At 56.5% G+C, this 16,542-nt stretch overlaps 1 protein-coding gene across 3 annotated transcripts; it reads left to right on the top strand.

The window, feature by feature from the left end:
- Window positions 1-899: 899 nt before the first annotated feature.
- On the top strand, window positions 900-13,855 carry FOXN1 (forkhead box N1; the record flags this gene model as incomplete). Of its 3 annotated transcripts, none has more annotated exons than XM_079904625.1 (8): window positions 900-1,031; window positions 1,421-1,879; window positions 4,223-4,333; window positions 6,126-6,256; window positions 7,602-7,698; window positions 10,880-11,087; window positions 11,281-11,772; window positions 13,539-13,855. In XM_079904625.1, the coding sequence occupies 8 exons, from the start codon at window positions 909-911 to the stop codon at window positions 13,853-13,855; spliced, it is 1,938 nt and encodes a 645-aa protein (XP_079760751.1). The 3 variants fall into 3 exon arrangements, with proteins under 3 accessions (XP_079760751.1, XP_079760750.1, XP_079760752.1); XM_079904624.1 differs by having other exon boundaries at window positions 4,220-4,333; XM_079904626.1 differs by having other exon boundaries at window positions 909-1,031; window positions 1,424-1,879; window positions 4,220-4,333.
- Window positions 13,856-16,542: the final 2,687 nt, after the last annotated feature.

Here is a 16,542-nt window from a genome sequence, read left to right as displayed (position 1 = left end):
GAGAAGGAAGGCAGAGAAGTGAGGGTAGTAGTAGTAAGAACCATACTAATGTTATAAAGCAGAGACTAACACACCATTGTAAAGCAATTGTACTCCAATAAAGATGTTAAAAAAAAAAAAGAACCATACTAATAATGATGTTAATAACGAGGGCTGGCATTTACTGAGCACTTACTACATGCTAGGCACTGTGCTAAATTCTTCATGTGCATGATTTCATTTAATCCGGCATCCCCACGAGGGCGGCCCTCTCTCTCTCCCTGTTTTTGCAGATGATTGATGTGGAAGCTCAGAAAGCTTCGCTAACACAGCTAGCAAGGAAAGGCAAAGGCTGGCTTTGAGCTGAGTCCTCTTAACCACTCAACTGTGCTGGGTACAGAGTTCTCCTATAATTCTAGAAGGTCTGAACAGCAAGAGCCCTCCATGTCACCTAGTATAGGCCCTGAGTTTTTCGAAAGGTGAGTGCAAAGCTCAGAAAGGGCACTGGCCTGCGCAAAGTCCCAGGTACTTTGGAGTGTGGAGGACATAGGAGAAAACCAAATATGCCACACGTTCTACAGTGGGCCGGTGGTGGCATCCCCAGTGCCGTGGGGGATGCCGGCCAGGCTCACGGGGCCACGAGGCATCCAAGTCCCCTCGAGTCCACCTGCCTCTCTCCCTCTGTGTCCTTCATACTCTGTCTCTCCCATTGTTTATCTGCTTCCTTCTGTTTCCGATGTTCCTCTCAGTTTGTCTGTTTATCTGTCCCTGTCTGTCTGTTTCCCCCTCTCATCAGACATCTGGCTGGAGTCAGGGTCCCAGCCCGGGGATGGGGTGGGAATGGAGGTGGTGGACTTGGGCTTGGTCAGCCCTGGACGGTGGTCCTCACACTCATCACAGCTGGCTTTCTTCGAGGCCAGGACTGGGTGATGGTGTCGCTACTCCTGCAGCAGTCTGACGTCACGCTGCCGGGCCCCACCAGACTGGAGGGCGAGCCCCAAGGGGACCACATGCAGGCACCGGGCCTCCCAGGCTCCCCTGCCCCACAGAACGTAAGTACCAGGCACTTAGGTCCAGGCTGAGGCCAAGACCTGAGAGGTGCACGAGCCGCAGGTGGGCCATCACCCCCACCCCCCAGGGACCTGCCTGCATCTGTCTTGTCCCTTCCACCAGCAAATAAGTACCCAGTGACTCCCAGATCCAGAAGTGTCAGACCTGGGCCTCTGCTTGTCCCTTCAGTCTGGGGCTTTCCCAGGGCAGGGCTGTGCCTCCATCCTGCTGGGGGCGACCAGGTTTAGAAGCAGTGTGCTCTCGTCAGATTGGGGTTTCCCAGGGCAGGCTATGTCTCGCCAGAGCTCAGCCACAGGCCCTTTACCTTCGCGCAGAGTAGGGTCCCGGTGCAGCCTCCGCTCACAGGCTCTCTACCCTCTGTCCACCCCAGAAGCATGCCGGCTTCAGCTGCTCATCATTTGTGCCCGATGGCCCTCCAGAGAGGGCACCCTCACTGCCTCCACACAGCCCCTGCACCGCGTCACCGGGTCCCGAGCAGGTCCACTGCCCAGCTGGCCCTGGCCTGGGCCCCTTCCGGCTCTCACCCTCAGACAAGTACCCCGGCTTCGGCTTTGAGGAGGGCCCGGCAAGCAGCCCCGGGCGCTTCCTCAAGGGCAGCCACGTGCCCTTCCATCCGTACAAGCGGCATTTCCACGACGACGTCTTCCCTGAGGCCCAGACCGCCTTGGCCCTCGCTGGACACTCCTTTAAGACCCCAGGGGCGCTGGAGGCCTTTGAGGAGATCCCCACAGATGTGGGGGAGCGTGAGGCCTTCCTGCCCGGCTTCCCAGCAGAGGCCTGGTGCAACGGGCTCCCCTACCCCAGCCGGGAGCACAGCCCCCAAGTCCTGGTGAGTACCAGTGGCCGGCAGCCATCCCACCTACCCCCATCCCAATTCCTGGCAGCCCAGAACAAACCCCCCGCCATCCCTTTCCAGACCTTTCCACTCAGGGTCAGTGTGCACCAGGAGAGCAGCGAGCTCAGAGAGCTGGGGACCCTAGGCTTCATTCTGGGCCTCCAGGTCAGCTGGGCAAGGGTCGCTGCCCTGGCCTGGTGTGGAGGGGACGAGGCTGGGGAGGCCGGTCAGACCGAGGAAGCTGGAAGCTTCCCGGAGGCTCCTGAGTCAGGATTCCAGTGTGCAGCTTCTCTCTGTTTAAGTGTCAAGAATCTCCAGCCAGACCTACAGGCTCATATGCAAATGTGAGAAGAAAAACGCATTCCAGAGGCCAAGAGAAAGGGTTTAGGGAGGAGCCACAGGGCACAATGTTCTCTCCAGCATCAGCCTACAGAGTTGAGAGAGGACTTAAGTCTTCTCAAAGGACACTCTGGTCCCATCCTTTACCTGGAGTGAGGCCTGGGTATATTCATAGAAATACCTTGAAAGCACCTTGAAAGCTCATTTCCTTTCATAGCCGTACCCACAAGCTGTGTGACCTTGGGCAAGTCACTTAAGCTCTCTGAGCCTCATCAGAAAAGTATCGTTAATAGTACCTCATAGGCTTGTTGCCTTGGGAAGAGGAAGACTAAAGGGAGCTTTGCTCCCCACTCCCCAGCCTGGGCTGTGTCTACTCCAGATGCCCACCAGCTCTCCTTACCTCTTGCTTTCAAACAGGCTCCCATTCAATCCACAAGCCACCCCCAACAAAAGCCTGTTTCCCAGGAGTGGAAGATAGAGAAGGCGCTGGGCCCCTACCAATTGCGGCCAAGACGGAGTCTGCTTCTGGTTCTGGGGCCCTTTGACGGCGTCTTCCTCAGGCCCATTGAACGTGGCAGCAGCCCCCAGGAAAGGGACCATCATACCAGTTACTTCCCCCTAAATGTCCACTCAGTGCCAGCCCGTGGTCACTGTGCCAGATGCTTTCTTTCAAGTGCCCTGTTCAATCCTCATGACAACCCTCTAAAGAGTTCCCACTAACCCCATTTTGCAGATGAGGAGACTGAGGCTCCGTAGAGACCAAGTGACTTGCCCAAGGTGTCTCTCAGCCTATAAGAAGTGAGGCTGAGGTTTGAGCCCACTTTCTTACACACACACACACACACACACACACACACACACACAATGGAGAGAAGAGTTTGGGCCCAGAGACCCACAGCAAGCTGGCTGACTCTGAGTGATCTTGGGCACATCACTTCCCTTCTATGGGCTCAGCCCCACCATCTGCCAAATGATAGGGCTGGACATAGTGTTTGTGGCCCTTCTAGATGTGAGATTCTATGATTAGGGTTATCTCTGCATCAGCAATCCCGGGCACACCCAGAAAGAGCTCACAGCTAATTTGACCCTCTGGGCCCAGATGCTGGTTCCCAAGGCCCCTGGTAATCCCAGGAAGAATGGTCCACCTGCTCTTGGCCTTGTTGACCTTCCTGTACCTAGCTGCATACTCTGTCTGGCCCTACTCTGGGTAGAACTCTATGCTGGCCCCTGGGGGCTCCATGTGGGGCTCATAACCCTTGGGAGGCCAGGATCTGGCCTCCACCGCCAGCAGCAGCTGCAGGCTCCCTCCGCCAGAGTGAGAAAGGCCACGGGGCTCCAGCAGACCAGCAACAGTGTACACTCCCCAGAGCAGAGAGCAGAGGCTCTGAGTTGGGGATGGCCAGAGCAGAGGGGACTCGCTAGCCCCCTCCAGAGAGCCTGCCAGAGTTCCCTTGAGCTTTGCAGAAGAGGAAGGGTCAGGACCTTGGGGGCCCCAGCTGGACCAACCTCTCTGGCCACTTCCTGTGCTCCCCTCACCATGGCTCTGCAATGGGAATTCTAGAGCAGTGGTCCTTTGCACACCTGCTCTGAGGGGCTGGTGGCTCTGAACCAACAAGCAAGTTCTGAGCCGGGCTTGGTGAGTGGGGTCAGGCAGTGCACCCTTGTGCCATTCCAGGGAGACCTCTGGTCCTACCCCAGCTTCAGTGTGACCAATGACAAGTCTCCCCCATGTCCCCAGACAGCCCAGCCTCAGTCTCTCACCTGCAGGGAGGTGGGGGGATGGGGAGCCCTGTCAGTTCCAGCCTCAGCTCCACCACTAACTTGCTGAGTTCCCTCAGGAAAATCCCTGCCCTTCTCTGTTCTCTATTTGTTCTCCAGGAATAAGCTCTGGGGGAGGCAAAGTAGGGGTTGCTTTTGTGTAAGGTTCGAGACACAGAAGAGAAAAAGGAAGAAAAATATGGTCCAGCTCGGTCATCTGTTATTTTTTCCTTCCAGCAGGAGTCAGAAGTTGAGGTCAAGCCCCCACCTCTGGAGAGCGGTCCAGGCATGTACTGTTACCAGCCCCCCTTGCAGCATATGTACTGTCCTTCCCAGCCCCCCTTCCACCAGGTAGGTCTGGGGCAGGTGGGCAATTTTCCCCAGGGTCTCAGGATATTACATGTGTGGGTGTGTGTGTGAGTGTGTGTGTGCACACCTGGATGGGCAGGTAGGGAGAGCCGGGCCCTGAATCTCAGGCTGGGCCACCTGGGGTGGGGAACAGGGGTTCACGGGGAGGGAAGCAATTGCCCTTCTCTTGGGGTGGGGTTTGTCTGAGACACTGCCTGAGAGGTCTCAGGAAAGAGAGTGGGACTGAGACTGGGGCAGGGCCGGATGGGAACCAAAAAGGGAGAGAAGAGGAGAGCTAGAAAAGGACTGAGCAAAGAGAAAAGGAGTAAATGGGGTGACACACAAGGCTGAGCAGACCAGGGAACAGCGGGCTTTCGTCTGGGTCAGCCACCATCTTATGTGGCCTTGGCCTCAAACTTCCCTTTAGCCTAGACAGGGTGGAACCAGGAGTGAAGTTAGGGGACCTTCCCAGTTGGAGGTTACAGGTCCCCATCATCTCTGGCCCTATCCCCCTTCCCACCCCACTGCCCAGCCTCAGCTCCTCCCAGACGTACAGGAAGCCAAGTAATTGACCCATACTGGCATGGGATGGAGGTTTTTAAAAAGAGAAAGAAAAGAGTCCTAGAATAGCCAAGCAGCTCCCAGGAGTCGCCGGGCAAGACAGAGCAAGTGACTGCCCAGCACCCCGCTTCATCCACCTGCAGCCTGGCACTGAGACAGGCCCTGCCTGTGGAGCAGGTTCTGCTCCCAGCTCTTTGGCATTGGCCTTGATCTTGGCCAAGCCAGGGAGGCAGGCAGGTGGGCGGGGGATGGGGGTGTGTTGGTCAGACTGCCTGCTTAGTGCGGAGAAAGAAGGAGAAGGAGGGAAGCAGAGGAAACACAAGAGGGATCATCCTCACTCCATGACGAGCCTGGCTGGAATAGCCGAGCGCTCCTGAGGCTCGCGGTCTGACCCAGGGTAGGAATGTCCCTGAGGCGGCCTGGCCCGACAGGGACTGAGCCACAGCAGGGCGAAGGGACTACCAGACCCTAGGCGGCCTCGTCATGCCCAGCCCTGTCTCGATGCCCTCTATTTTCTGCACCCCCTCCTCGAACAAGATAGCCACACCCAGGGCTTTATGGAACCTGCAGAGAGGTGACTCAGTCACTAAGTGTCTCTCGGGTGACCTGGAAAGATCACTTCGGCCTGGAGTAGATGGGGGAGTCAGAGTTTCCTACCCACCCTCACCCCCATAAAACACCATCCCTGGCACCGCAGCCACTCCCTTTGCCATAAAAACCACCTCCTACCCTCACCTGCCCACCATCGTGACCAGCCCTTTCAAGGAGCCACTGAAACTCATAAAAGGTGGCAGTGGCCAGCAAATGCCCAGGCTGGACACCCCACTTCCAGCCCAACCACTCCAGGAGATACCAGAGAGGTCTGGAGCGCCTGCCCAGAAGGGTACAAGGGCCTGGGCTACCCCTCACACTCTCTAGCCCAACTCCTGTCCTATCACCATGGCAACCAGAGTACCTAGAGACCTGAGAGAAAGATGCTGGAGGAAGGGAGCTCTGAGGCCTCTGAGATCCTGAATTCTGGAATGTGGATCTCCTCACAGGCCCCCGGATAGCCGCATCCTTGGCCAGCATCCTCAGATAGCTCTTTGGGGCCCATGACCATTGTGGTGGAGCACAGGAGAGAAGAATCTAGCCTCAGTTCCTTCTCTGGATGTATGTGAATGGGGGCAGGGAGCCCCCTTCCTTGGGAAGACTGGTTACCATGGCAACCACTCTGCCCCTTTGACCTCTACAGTACTCACCAGGTGGCAGCAGCTACCCTGTACCTTACCTGGGCTCCTCATACTATCCATACCAGCGGATTGCACCCCAGGCCAGCACCGATGGGCACCAGCCTCTCTTCCCAAAACCCATTTACTCCTACAGGTACGTTTCTCAGCACTCCTGAGGTAGAAGGAAGAGGGCTGAGAGGACCCTGGGGAAACTGAGACATGGAATCCCTTGAGGTATAAGGGTAATGGCAGGGAGTGGAAGTCATAGCTAGTGGACTTCCAAAGGATGCTATAGAGAAGATTCCAGCATGGGGCAGGGGGATTGACTAGTTCACCTCTGACCTCTCATCTCACCCTGGGGAGCCATGTCTGTGGCTCAGCTCAGCAGGTGCTGGTGCCCTGGATGAGCCCGCTAAGTTCTAGCTTCCTGGGGCCCAGGGCCTGAAACTGAGAGTTTAGGGGGGATGATTCCCCCCTTCTCCCTCCCTCCCCAGATATAGAGAGAAGCTTCCCCCCAAAGCTCTGCTGGAAGTAAGTGAGGGATGAGGTCTGCAGATGCGGCTCAGTTATCCAGCACCTGCCAGACCTGGTGCAACTTCTCTGGCGCTGGGGTTATAAGTACCAGGCCAGCAGCACCCAGCCCATCTGGGAGACCTTCCATCTGAACTTTCATTCATCTAACCAGCATCGATACTCGACCTCCTGTGTGCCAGGCCCCTCATGGGGTCAGGTCATCAGCCAGTATGAGCTCAGGAGAAGGAAAAGGAACTTAAACATTATCCAGGAGCACAGAGAAGGGGTTTGTGGAAGGCCGGATGATGAGCCGAAAGGAGCACATGCAATCTTTGGAGTCCAGTAGAACTGGGTTCTACTCCAGGCTCTGAATTTATTAGCTGTGAAACCTCAGGCAAGTTACTTAATCTTTCTGAGCCTCTGTTTATTCATCTGTTAAAAAAAAAAAAAAAGAGAGAGAACTGCAATGTTCAGGCCTTTGGATGGATTAAGTGAGAGAATGTGCTTGGCACTTTTTAGGGACTCAAAAAACCTTAATCCCCTCCCTTACTATCCAACATTCATGCAATCGGCTGAAGGCTGACTGGTAATGACAGCTTCCATTTAATGAGTGCCTTCTATGTGCTAGGCAGCATGCTTAATCCTCACGACTCTGAGACAGCTATTACTCTCTTCACTTCAACGCTGAGGAAACTGAGGCTCAGAGAGGTTAAGGCACTCACCCAAGGTCACACAGCTAGTGAGTGGCCAAAGCCAGGATTGTAACCCAGCTCTCTCAGATGCCACGAGACCCTTGTATATCAGTATTTCCTGACTTCAGTGGACACTTTCTCATTCCTTCTCCTCTGGACCTCATAGGGCCTCTCACGCGTGAATTCTACAGCAGACTATTCTTCCTTGACTATTCCAGCCAGGCCGGGGGTGGGGTTGGGGAGACTCCAGGCCAGGTCAGAGGTTCAAACTCTCAGAACTTTCTCTGCCTTCAGCATCCTCATCTTCATGGCCCTGAAGAACAGTAAAACTGGGAGCCTTCCCGTCAGCGAGATCTACAATTTTATGACGGAGCACTTTCCTTACTTCAAGGTGAGCCCCAAATCCACCGCACCCCACCGGCCCCAGGCAAGCCAGGCCTCTCTGGAACCAGAGGATTCCGTTGGGAGGTGGGAGATGAGTTTGAGTGAAAGCCAGGAGAGGGTGTGTCCCCCACATGCTCCCCCTTGTCTCCACTTCAGAAGGACAGTTCTGTGTGAGGAAGAGAGAGCTCAAGCCATTCACCAAAGGTCACACAGCAGGCTGGAGTCAGACCTCATGCTGGTGGAAGGTGGACATGGCAATTCTGATAGGCTTCAAGGAGCGTCCACCTACCCCAAATGGGGAGAGAGAGCTTGGGAAGAAATGCGAGGCTGTTCCCACCGCTGCCCCCAGGATGCTGTAGGACTGGAGGAATTGGGGTAGGAGCTGGCCAGCCAAGGTGACACAGGATGCTGGGACTGCAGAACTCATTACCTTCCCGGGAGAGATTAGGATCTGCCTCTGTGGGCGGCAGTCTCAGCTGCTGTTCTGCCAGAAAGCAGAGTGTGGGCTTCATGGTCTTAGAGGGTCCTAGGGAACTGGCTGGTTCACCCGACCTTCCCATGGACGGGATCTATCAATAATTTCTATCATCCACAGAAGGGGCTTCTGGGGCTCTAGCAAACTCCCTCCCTAGAGGCAGGACAGATGCCCTTCTCTCCATTTACTCAAGGCCAAACATCAAGTGGGATCACTTGCCGGCTCAAGCTCTCTGGCTTCCCACACCACCCACTTCCCTTGTCTGATGCTCCCCAGGCCCTCCAACAAAAACCCCTTCTTCTGGGGTGGGTGCAGGGGAGGTCAGAGCTTGCGTGTGAGGGGTACCTTCTCCAAGGCCTGCACCCTAGTGGATACAGTCTCACCTTCTACCCAGGCAGAGGGTGGGAGCTGCGGCCCAGGTAAGCCAGAACCCAGTTCCACCTGCCAGTGATTTCTGGCCCCACCATCTTCCCAACTGTGCTGCCTGGGGGTAATTTGAGGCTGATATTCAAACAAGCTTGTACTTGCCGAGCTGCCATCAGATGAGGAGTGGGCAAGATGGTCAGAGTTCTGGCCAAGAATGAAAAAGTATTGTCATCCATCAAAGGTCCTGGAAGGGAGAGGAGGAAGGAGAGTTGTCACTGGGATTCAAGAAGCATCAAAGTCAGTATCCAGAGCTGCCCCTCTACCCCAGCAAGTCAGGGGACCAGAGCCTCCCTGGCCTATAACGCTTTTAGAGGGTCCCCTAGGGCTTCAAGGAGCCAGGCCAGAGAGAGGGAAGTGAGGGCCCTGCCCCATTCCTCTCAGCCTGTCCTCCCTGCCAACTCCCAGCCCTTCCCTACGTCTCATCTTCCTGGCTTAATTATTTTTCCTGGGAGCTGTGTAATCCCTGTTTTGTAGGGCTGAGTAGTGAAGAGGTCTAACTGCTTTTTTTTTTTTCGGTTCCAGTTGTTGTTCTTAGCCAGTTGCATCACTCCCTCACTCCCAAGTTTACATTTGACTTCAGAGAGAAAGCATCTGTGAGGATGGGTCAGGCCCCAGATGGTGAAAGCAGTCCTATGGGGTGAGCTGGGCAGGGCCCTTAGTTAGGGAACAGAATTGGAGTCTGGGCTCTGTCACCACCTCCTTGTGTGATCTAGGGCTAGACCCTTTCTTCTCTGGACCTCAGTTTCCCAGTCTGTAAAATGGTCAGGTTGAACCCGTCGGCGCGTAAGTTACTTCCAACTCTCACCGTTCCCCTCTGACCCACCTAAGAAATTAGTTCAAAGATCCTCTGCCCCCTCTATCACTCACTCCCCAGTTGAACGTCATTTTTCTGGGCAAGGACAGAGTGGACCCTAGGGTGGGCAGCACTCACGCCCAAGGCAGCTGAGATGGGCGTCCTGAAGCCCTGTGAGTCAGAGATGTGGGATTGGGGAAGGTCCAGCCACTGGACATAATTGCTAGCGCTGACCACCCCTCTTCCAAACAGGAAGTGGCTGGGGTGGGGGCTGCCCTGGCACCCCCAAATCACAGATTTATGGGGCCATAAAAGGGCCCAGTCCCCATTAACTCTGCCCACAGCCTTGACTCCTAGTAGGGACTGTCGTGGGAGTTGAAGCTGAATTCCCCAGCTGGCTGGTCTGGTGGCTCAAGAATTCTCTGTCATGACCCTGGGAGCCTTGAGGTCATCTCAACCAGGCCCCTGACCCAGGCCAGCGGCCCCTGAGAAAGGCTCCAGCAGCTCCTGCGAGCAACTTGCAGTGACGCTGGCATCAGGGCCCAGTTCTGCTGGACATGATTCAGCCTGACTGCTCCCTGGGGCAAGTGAGCTGGGGAGGAGGGAGTGGCTGCCCCTCGTTAAGCAGAAACTGTGGGCTGGAAGGGAGAGGGGCCGAGGGGCGAGGGTAGGGGGACCTCACCAGCCAGAGCAGGCACTCTGCCCACGGTCACCCCTGCTGGGCCCAGGACTGTCACAGAGCCTGGGACAGAGCTGGAGGTGGGGGAAAGGGGGTGCCCCCTGGCAACCCCGCCACTGCCTCTCACCCAACTGAGTCAGCCTAATAGTTTTTACAACCCTCCCTGGGCGCAATTACTGCCCTGGTGGCATGACCAGGCCTCCTAATGGGTGTTTATTCTGTTGGCATGAGCACCGCCCACCTGAGGGCTGGCCTCCTCATCAGGCCACGCCCCCAGGCACACACATATGAACACTCACAACCACACACACAGACAACCATGGATACCCACACACACACCCAGAGAGACTTTCTCACACACACTCATTTCTCAGGGACACACATGCCCTCCCACTCAGAGGACTCCACAGACCTACACCCCAGAGACAAACTCAGAGCAGGGAGAGCTCAGCGTAGTGAGTCCCTCTCCACAGACGGGTCCAAGCACAGGCCTGAGGACCCAGTGGGGAGTGGCCCAACCGCAGGCTGGGGAGGGGCGGGGCCGTCCGTAGGGCCCACCAGCCCTTCCTTTAGGAACCACCTACAGCCCTCTCTGAAGGGCATGGAGTAGGACGAAGGCAGATTTTAGGTGCTACTAACTGTGAGCGAGGTTCTTGCCCACCCCTGCCCCACTGCTGAAGGGTACCGAGCGTGGGCTGGGTGCTGATGAGGACGACAAGCCCCAGGGTGGGTGGCAGTTCTGTGCCCAGATAGCAAAGGAGTTTTCTGGCTTCGTGACCCCGGCCTGAATTCTTTGTCTTGCTCTGCTCCGGCAGACGGCGCCTGATGGCTGGAAGAATTCTGTCCGCCACAACCTGTCTCTTAACAAGTGCTTCGAGAAGGTAGAGAACAAATCAGGCAGTTCCTCTCGCAAGGGCTGCCTGTGGGCCCTCAATCCAGCCAAGATCGACAAGATGCAGGAGGAACTGCAGAAGTGGAAGAGGAAAGACCCCATTGCCGTGCGCAAAAGCATGGCCAAGCCAGGTGAGGCTAACGGCCATGCAGGGAGGGCCCAGGGTGCCCATGAGGCAAAAAAAATAAGAGTGGAGGAGGCAAGAAAAGCTGAGCAAGGAGAACTGATAAGTGAGGAAAGCGCCTGAGTGCGGTTCTAAGGCTGGGAGCGTTCGTGGGGAAAGGGAGGCCTCATGGTGTCTCTCTCTCTCTTGGGCCTTTTCAGAAGAGCTGGACAGCCTCATTGGAGACAAGAGGGAGAAGCTGGGTTCCCCACTGCTCGGCTGCCCAGCCCCTGGGCTGGCAGGCTCAGGCTCCGTCCGGCCCCTGCCACCTCCAGCCGGGTTCTCCCAGCCGCTGCAGTCAGTCCACCCAGCTCCGGGCCCCATTCGTGGCAAGAATCCCCTGCAGGACCTACTTGGGGGGCACGCACCCTCCTTTTATGGGCAGACATATTCGCACCTCTCACCGGGCCTGGCCCCTCCTGGACCTCTGCAGCCGTTGTTCCCACAGCCAGATGGTCACCTTGAGCTGCGGGCCCAGCCGGGCACCCCCCAGGACTCGCCTCTGCCTGCCCACACCCCACCCAGCCACAGTGCCAAGCTGCTGGCTGAACCTTCCCCAGCCAGGACCATACATGAAACCCTGCTGCCAGATGGAGACCTTGGCACTGACCTGGATGCCATCAATCCCTCTCTCACTGACTTCGACTTTCAGGGTGAGCTGGGGATGGGAAGGGAGAAGTGGGACAGTACTGGAGAGGGACATCTGGCAGTGTGGCCCGTCCCGTCTAAGTCTCCAGGCTGCGGCCTGCTAACTAACTGCTGGGTTTCAGGTCAACTGGAGCAGAGAAGGCCCAAGCTGGGTAGGGGGTACTGGTGGTTAAGGGTCGAAGAGGAATGTCCTTGCCCCCATCTCCCTCCTCCTGGTGCCCTTGAACAGGTTCCAACTGACCTATCATCAAACCGCTCTCAGCTCTGGGTGGGCTGGAAAAGGCCTAATGTTCCATTCCATATTTGGTTGTGAGTGACCGATGGTCTGAACATTCCCAGAAGCGATTGCATTTTCTGAGTTCATCTTCTAATGCAGAGGAAGGAGACAGATCTTCCCCCTGGAAGAACGGAAGGCCTCAGAGCTAGGCAGGTCCCGGGGGGAGAGGTTCTATCTCTTCCGTTCCATCTTGCCTGCTCCATCTCTGCACGTGGCCAACCCCACCCATTCCCATCTAATCTCCAGTGCACCCCCAGGTCCTGGTACTGGCCACAGGGGGTTTGAAGGAGGGTGCTGACCCAGGCCTCAGACCTTCTGTGTGCACTGGGGTAGGAGACATCCACAAGCAGGTGGGGGCAGCCGACCCCCAGAGATCTCCCAGGCTGATGGGGAGGGAGCCCAGGTCTTGGGAAGCTATTGTTAGAAACGAGCAGCTAGAGCCTACCTCCAGAGGTAGGGAACAGGGCTCAACAGCCTCAGAAGAAGCTATAGACATGTGAGCTACCATAAGCATTTACCTGAGCCCTACTAACTGTCAGGCATCTTGTGAGGCGCTTTGCATGTGCTCTCTCATGTGTGCCTATAGGATAGGAGGGATTATTCAACCCATTTCACAGACGTATACCAAGGTTAAGTAACTTATTCAAGGTCACTTAGCTAGAAAGAAGGAAAGTTAAGGGAATTCTGTGAAGGTCCAGTGGTTAGGACTCCGCGGTTTCACTGCTGAGGGCACAGATTCAATCCCTGGTTGGGGAACTAAGATCCCGCAAGACACGCAGGGCAGCCAAAAAAAAAAAAAAGAGAGAGAGAAAGAAGGAGAGTTAGGATTGGAACCCAGGCAGCCAAGTGCAGTCGAGGGTTTAGTTCAGCTCTCTTCCTCCAGACCCTGCAGCCCTGATACCCAGGGAAGGAGCTCCAGGCCCTGGCCTGCCACGATGCAGGTCACACAACACATAGAGGAGGAGCTGGTGGCAGCACTGTTTGCTCCCAGAGTCAGTGCTTCCTGGCTTTGCTCCCGTCCCTTGGGCCCTGCGGTGGAGGATGCCCAGGGAGCTGAGCCCAACCAGCTCACTGGTCGCAGCAGTGCATTGTTGGAAGATCCTTGGTCTGGGCTGCAGATCCACCTTCCTTGGGAGCCTGGGCAAGAGCCAGGGTGAAGAGTTCCTGGGGCTCCCTCCCCAGGGTAACCCCAGAATGTACAGCATCTGCATCAACCCTTCCAATAGGCAGCTCTCAAATCCTTGATCATCTCCCCCACCCACAAGAAAAAGAGCCACACAGATCATCTGAGCTATGGCTTTCAAACTGTCCTACATGGGAGGAGGAATCAGAGAGGTTCTGCAGCTGCCTGGGGTCACAGAGCTAGTGCCAAGGGTCTGTTCTCCATTCAGTGTTACCCCAATCCTGCTCTCTTTAGCATGTGAGAGCATGGGGTGGGAGGCAGACAGGGCTCCTTAGTGCCTCCCAGTGACGCCTGTTCTCTCCCCCAAATAGGAAACCTGTGGGAACAGCTGAAGGATGACAGCTTGGCCCTTGACCCCTTGGTACTGGTGACCTCACCCCTGACATCATCTTCAATGCTGCCGCCCCAACCCCCATCCCCATCCCACTGCTTCCCCCCTGGGCCCTGTCTGGCAGAGACAGGCAGCGGGGCAGGCGACTTGACACCACCAGGCAATGGAGCCTCCGGGGCAGTGGGGGACCTGCATCTCACCACCCTCTACTCAGCCTTCATGGAGCTGGAACCCATGGCCCCTGCTGGCCCCTCTGTGTACCTCAGCCCCAGCTCCAAGCCCATGGCCCTAGCATGAGCTATGCTCAGCAGCTGCTCCAGCCTTTGCCTGGCCTGGAAGTCCCAGCTGGCCACCCATGGCGGGCTCACCTTAAAGGTCAAGGAAGGAACACACTCCCTGTCCCCTGTGCCACTAAGCCAACTTGTTTGTTAGCCGGCAGCTGGGGGTGTAGAAGTCACCACCCAGGATTCTGCCCCTCACACATTTCTGCCGCCTGGTACACGAGCTCCTCGCTCAGGGCCCCTGAAGAGCAAGTGTCTGGGCAAGAAGAAAATACATTCTCCCTAGCTCATACTCATCCACACTTAAGCCCTCATGCACGTATGCACGGGCGCACATGCACAGACACACACACATACAGTTATGCAGACATACACACACACACACATACCTTATATCCAGAGGAATCAGAACTACATCAGAGCCTGACTTCATTTTGGGGGCAGCTGAGGGCTTTGGTTACCAAAACTCAGGGCCCCCATGCCAGGTCCCAAGACCACCATGGAACCCTATTCTGACGTCCACGTTCTCTGCAGGGCCCGTTCCCCTCCAGGCATGATCTTTCCCAGAAGCCCCCTGTATTTATTCTCCCATCTTCATCCCAGCGGCCCATCAAGAAGGAGGAGATATGGAGTTTTCTCCCCAGGTTGTCTGTGGACCCCACTCCCACGGGCTGCTATTCATCAGCACCTGCCCTGCCAGGCTCTACCTGTCCTCAACTTAAGCTCTCTCTGGCCTTTTCCCAGGATGACACACAGGAGGGGGCAGTGTCCACCCCAGGACCAAACTGAGCCCAATTCTGACACAAAAGTGTTTTGGAAAAGCCCTTGCCCTCAGAAACTTGAAAGTGTCCTTTTCTCCCAGCCCTGGGTGCAGGAAGGGCCCCTCCAGGTCACTACAGTCTCACTCCTGAGAAGTTTCATGTAGTTTTAGGCCCCAGCTTGTGAATTACTTCCAGCTGTCTCAGGCAGCCTGGGCATTCAGGGAAGGGAAGTCTGCTAGAGGCTGGTGGGGCAGCACCCATGCCCCCTTTCTTTGACTGCTTGGCAGGGCCCCGGGATGCCCCTGGAATGAGGAGCTGTGGACCCAGTTGCCCTCCATGCCCTACCTGAGAGCCCAACCCCTACCAAGTGGGAGCCTCAGGCCTATCCAGGGTCTGAGGGTGACAAGAAACCCCCGGAGGTTGGCCCCAGGTTTCAGATGAGACACAAGCAGAAACTCTTGAAGACCTGCCATTGTCCCCTGTCCCTGGAACAATAAAGCAAGTGCCCTGTGGTCTCGGCTACCAAGCTTTCTTTTCCGGAACCTCCCCACCTGGGGCAGAAATGTTAGGGACACATGGACTGTAGATTCCCTGGTCCTGTGATTCTTACCCCGACCCTCACCTAGGACTGTGAAGTTTTCAATCCAAAGAGTGAGGTATCTCGGAGTACTTCCTAACCAGCATGGGGAGGATGGGGGCTGGCGGGGAGAAACTTCCTCCAGGAGAAACTTCCAAAAGGATTGGAAGCAGCAGCTGCCCTGCCCAGAGGAAGGGAGAGGGTGCCCTTCCACCACACCCCATCGTACTGAGATCTACCCCTCCCTCGTCTCACCCTGCATCTCCTCACACAAGAAAAGGGTCACTGCCCTACCCTGGCTGTGCCTTGCTGCCCCCATCTTTTCCCTGGCTCGGCTCTGGGTTCCACAGATGACATGAATGGGACCATAGGCCCTGGAGGGTGGTCTCTGGAGGGTCCAGGGGCCCACTCAGTCCCACTTAGGGTACCACCACCAGGCAGGCTGCTGTCACCAAACAGCAGCCCGAGAGGCAGCCCCACACTCTGCCTGAAACAGGGGCTGGGGCAGGTGTGGGAGCCAAAAGCACATACTTGGACCTCAGACCATGAGTCTCAGAGCAGCCACAGGTGGGGTCTTTTGCTTAGAAAGTTCTTCCAGGGGCTAGGCCTAGGGGGCAAGCCAACACCACCTGCCTTCCCCAGAGGACAGTTTCTGCAAAGGATCCCATAATAGAAACCCCGCCCTACATCAGCACCCTCCCTCACAGAGGCCTCTAAGTGAGGGGCTGGGGCTGGGGCTAGAGGGAGAGGGCGGGGCCGGGAGTTGGGGAAGGCATGGACAGCCAGTGCACCCAAGAGGAAGACGCCCTCACCCTGCGCGCCGCAGCTCAGCCCCGCAGTATAGGAAGCGGTGAAGGCTCTCTGTCAAGCCCCCAGCTGACTTGCACCCCAGCTCTGAGCAACCCCAGGCCTGTGTCTTGATATCCAAGACCCCAAGGGCTGGGCAAATGTTTTCGTGGGAGAAACCCACTTCCTTGCGTCAGACCCTCGGACGCTGGAGACTCAGACAACCTGCTCCACACCTCCAGCCTAGGCAGCAAGCAAGGACATCTCCAGGAGCCCTCAGTCCGACCTCAGTCCTTCTGGGCCCATTCGACACACCTACGAGTAAGCTTGCCCCTGTGCAAGTAAGGACAGGTGGCAAGCAGATAAGACTTGGGGGTCTTATGTTTGTTTTGTTTGTTTGTAACCAGGACTGGCCCTTGGACTTAAAACCGGGGGGGGGGTGGGTGGCGGGGGGCGGCTTCCCTCTGAACTGAGCCCCACACTTCCGCTCATATGCTGCCCCCTGCTGGCCACCTATCACCACGTGTTCAACCACCGTTTAGAGTGAGGAACAGTCTGAACGGATGCAGGGTCTGCATG

The sequence above is a fragment of the Stenella coeruleoalba genome, assembly GCF_951394435.1.
Source record: "Stenella coeruleoalba genome assembly, chromosome: 19".
Taxonomy (NCBI): domain Eukaryota; kingdom Metazoa; phylum Chordata; class Mammalia; order Artiodactyla; family Delphinidae; genus Stenella; species Stenella coeruleoalba.
The sequence above is the reverse complement of the archived record's forward strand: the minus strand, read 5'-3'. Positions and strand labels throughout refer to the sequence as shown.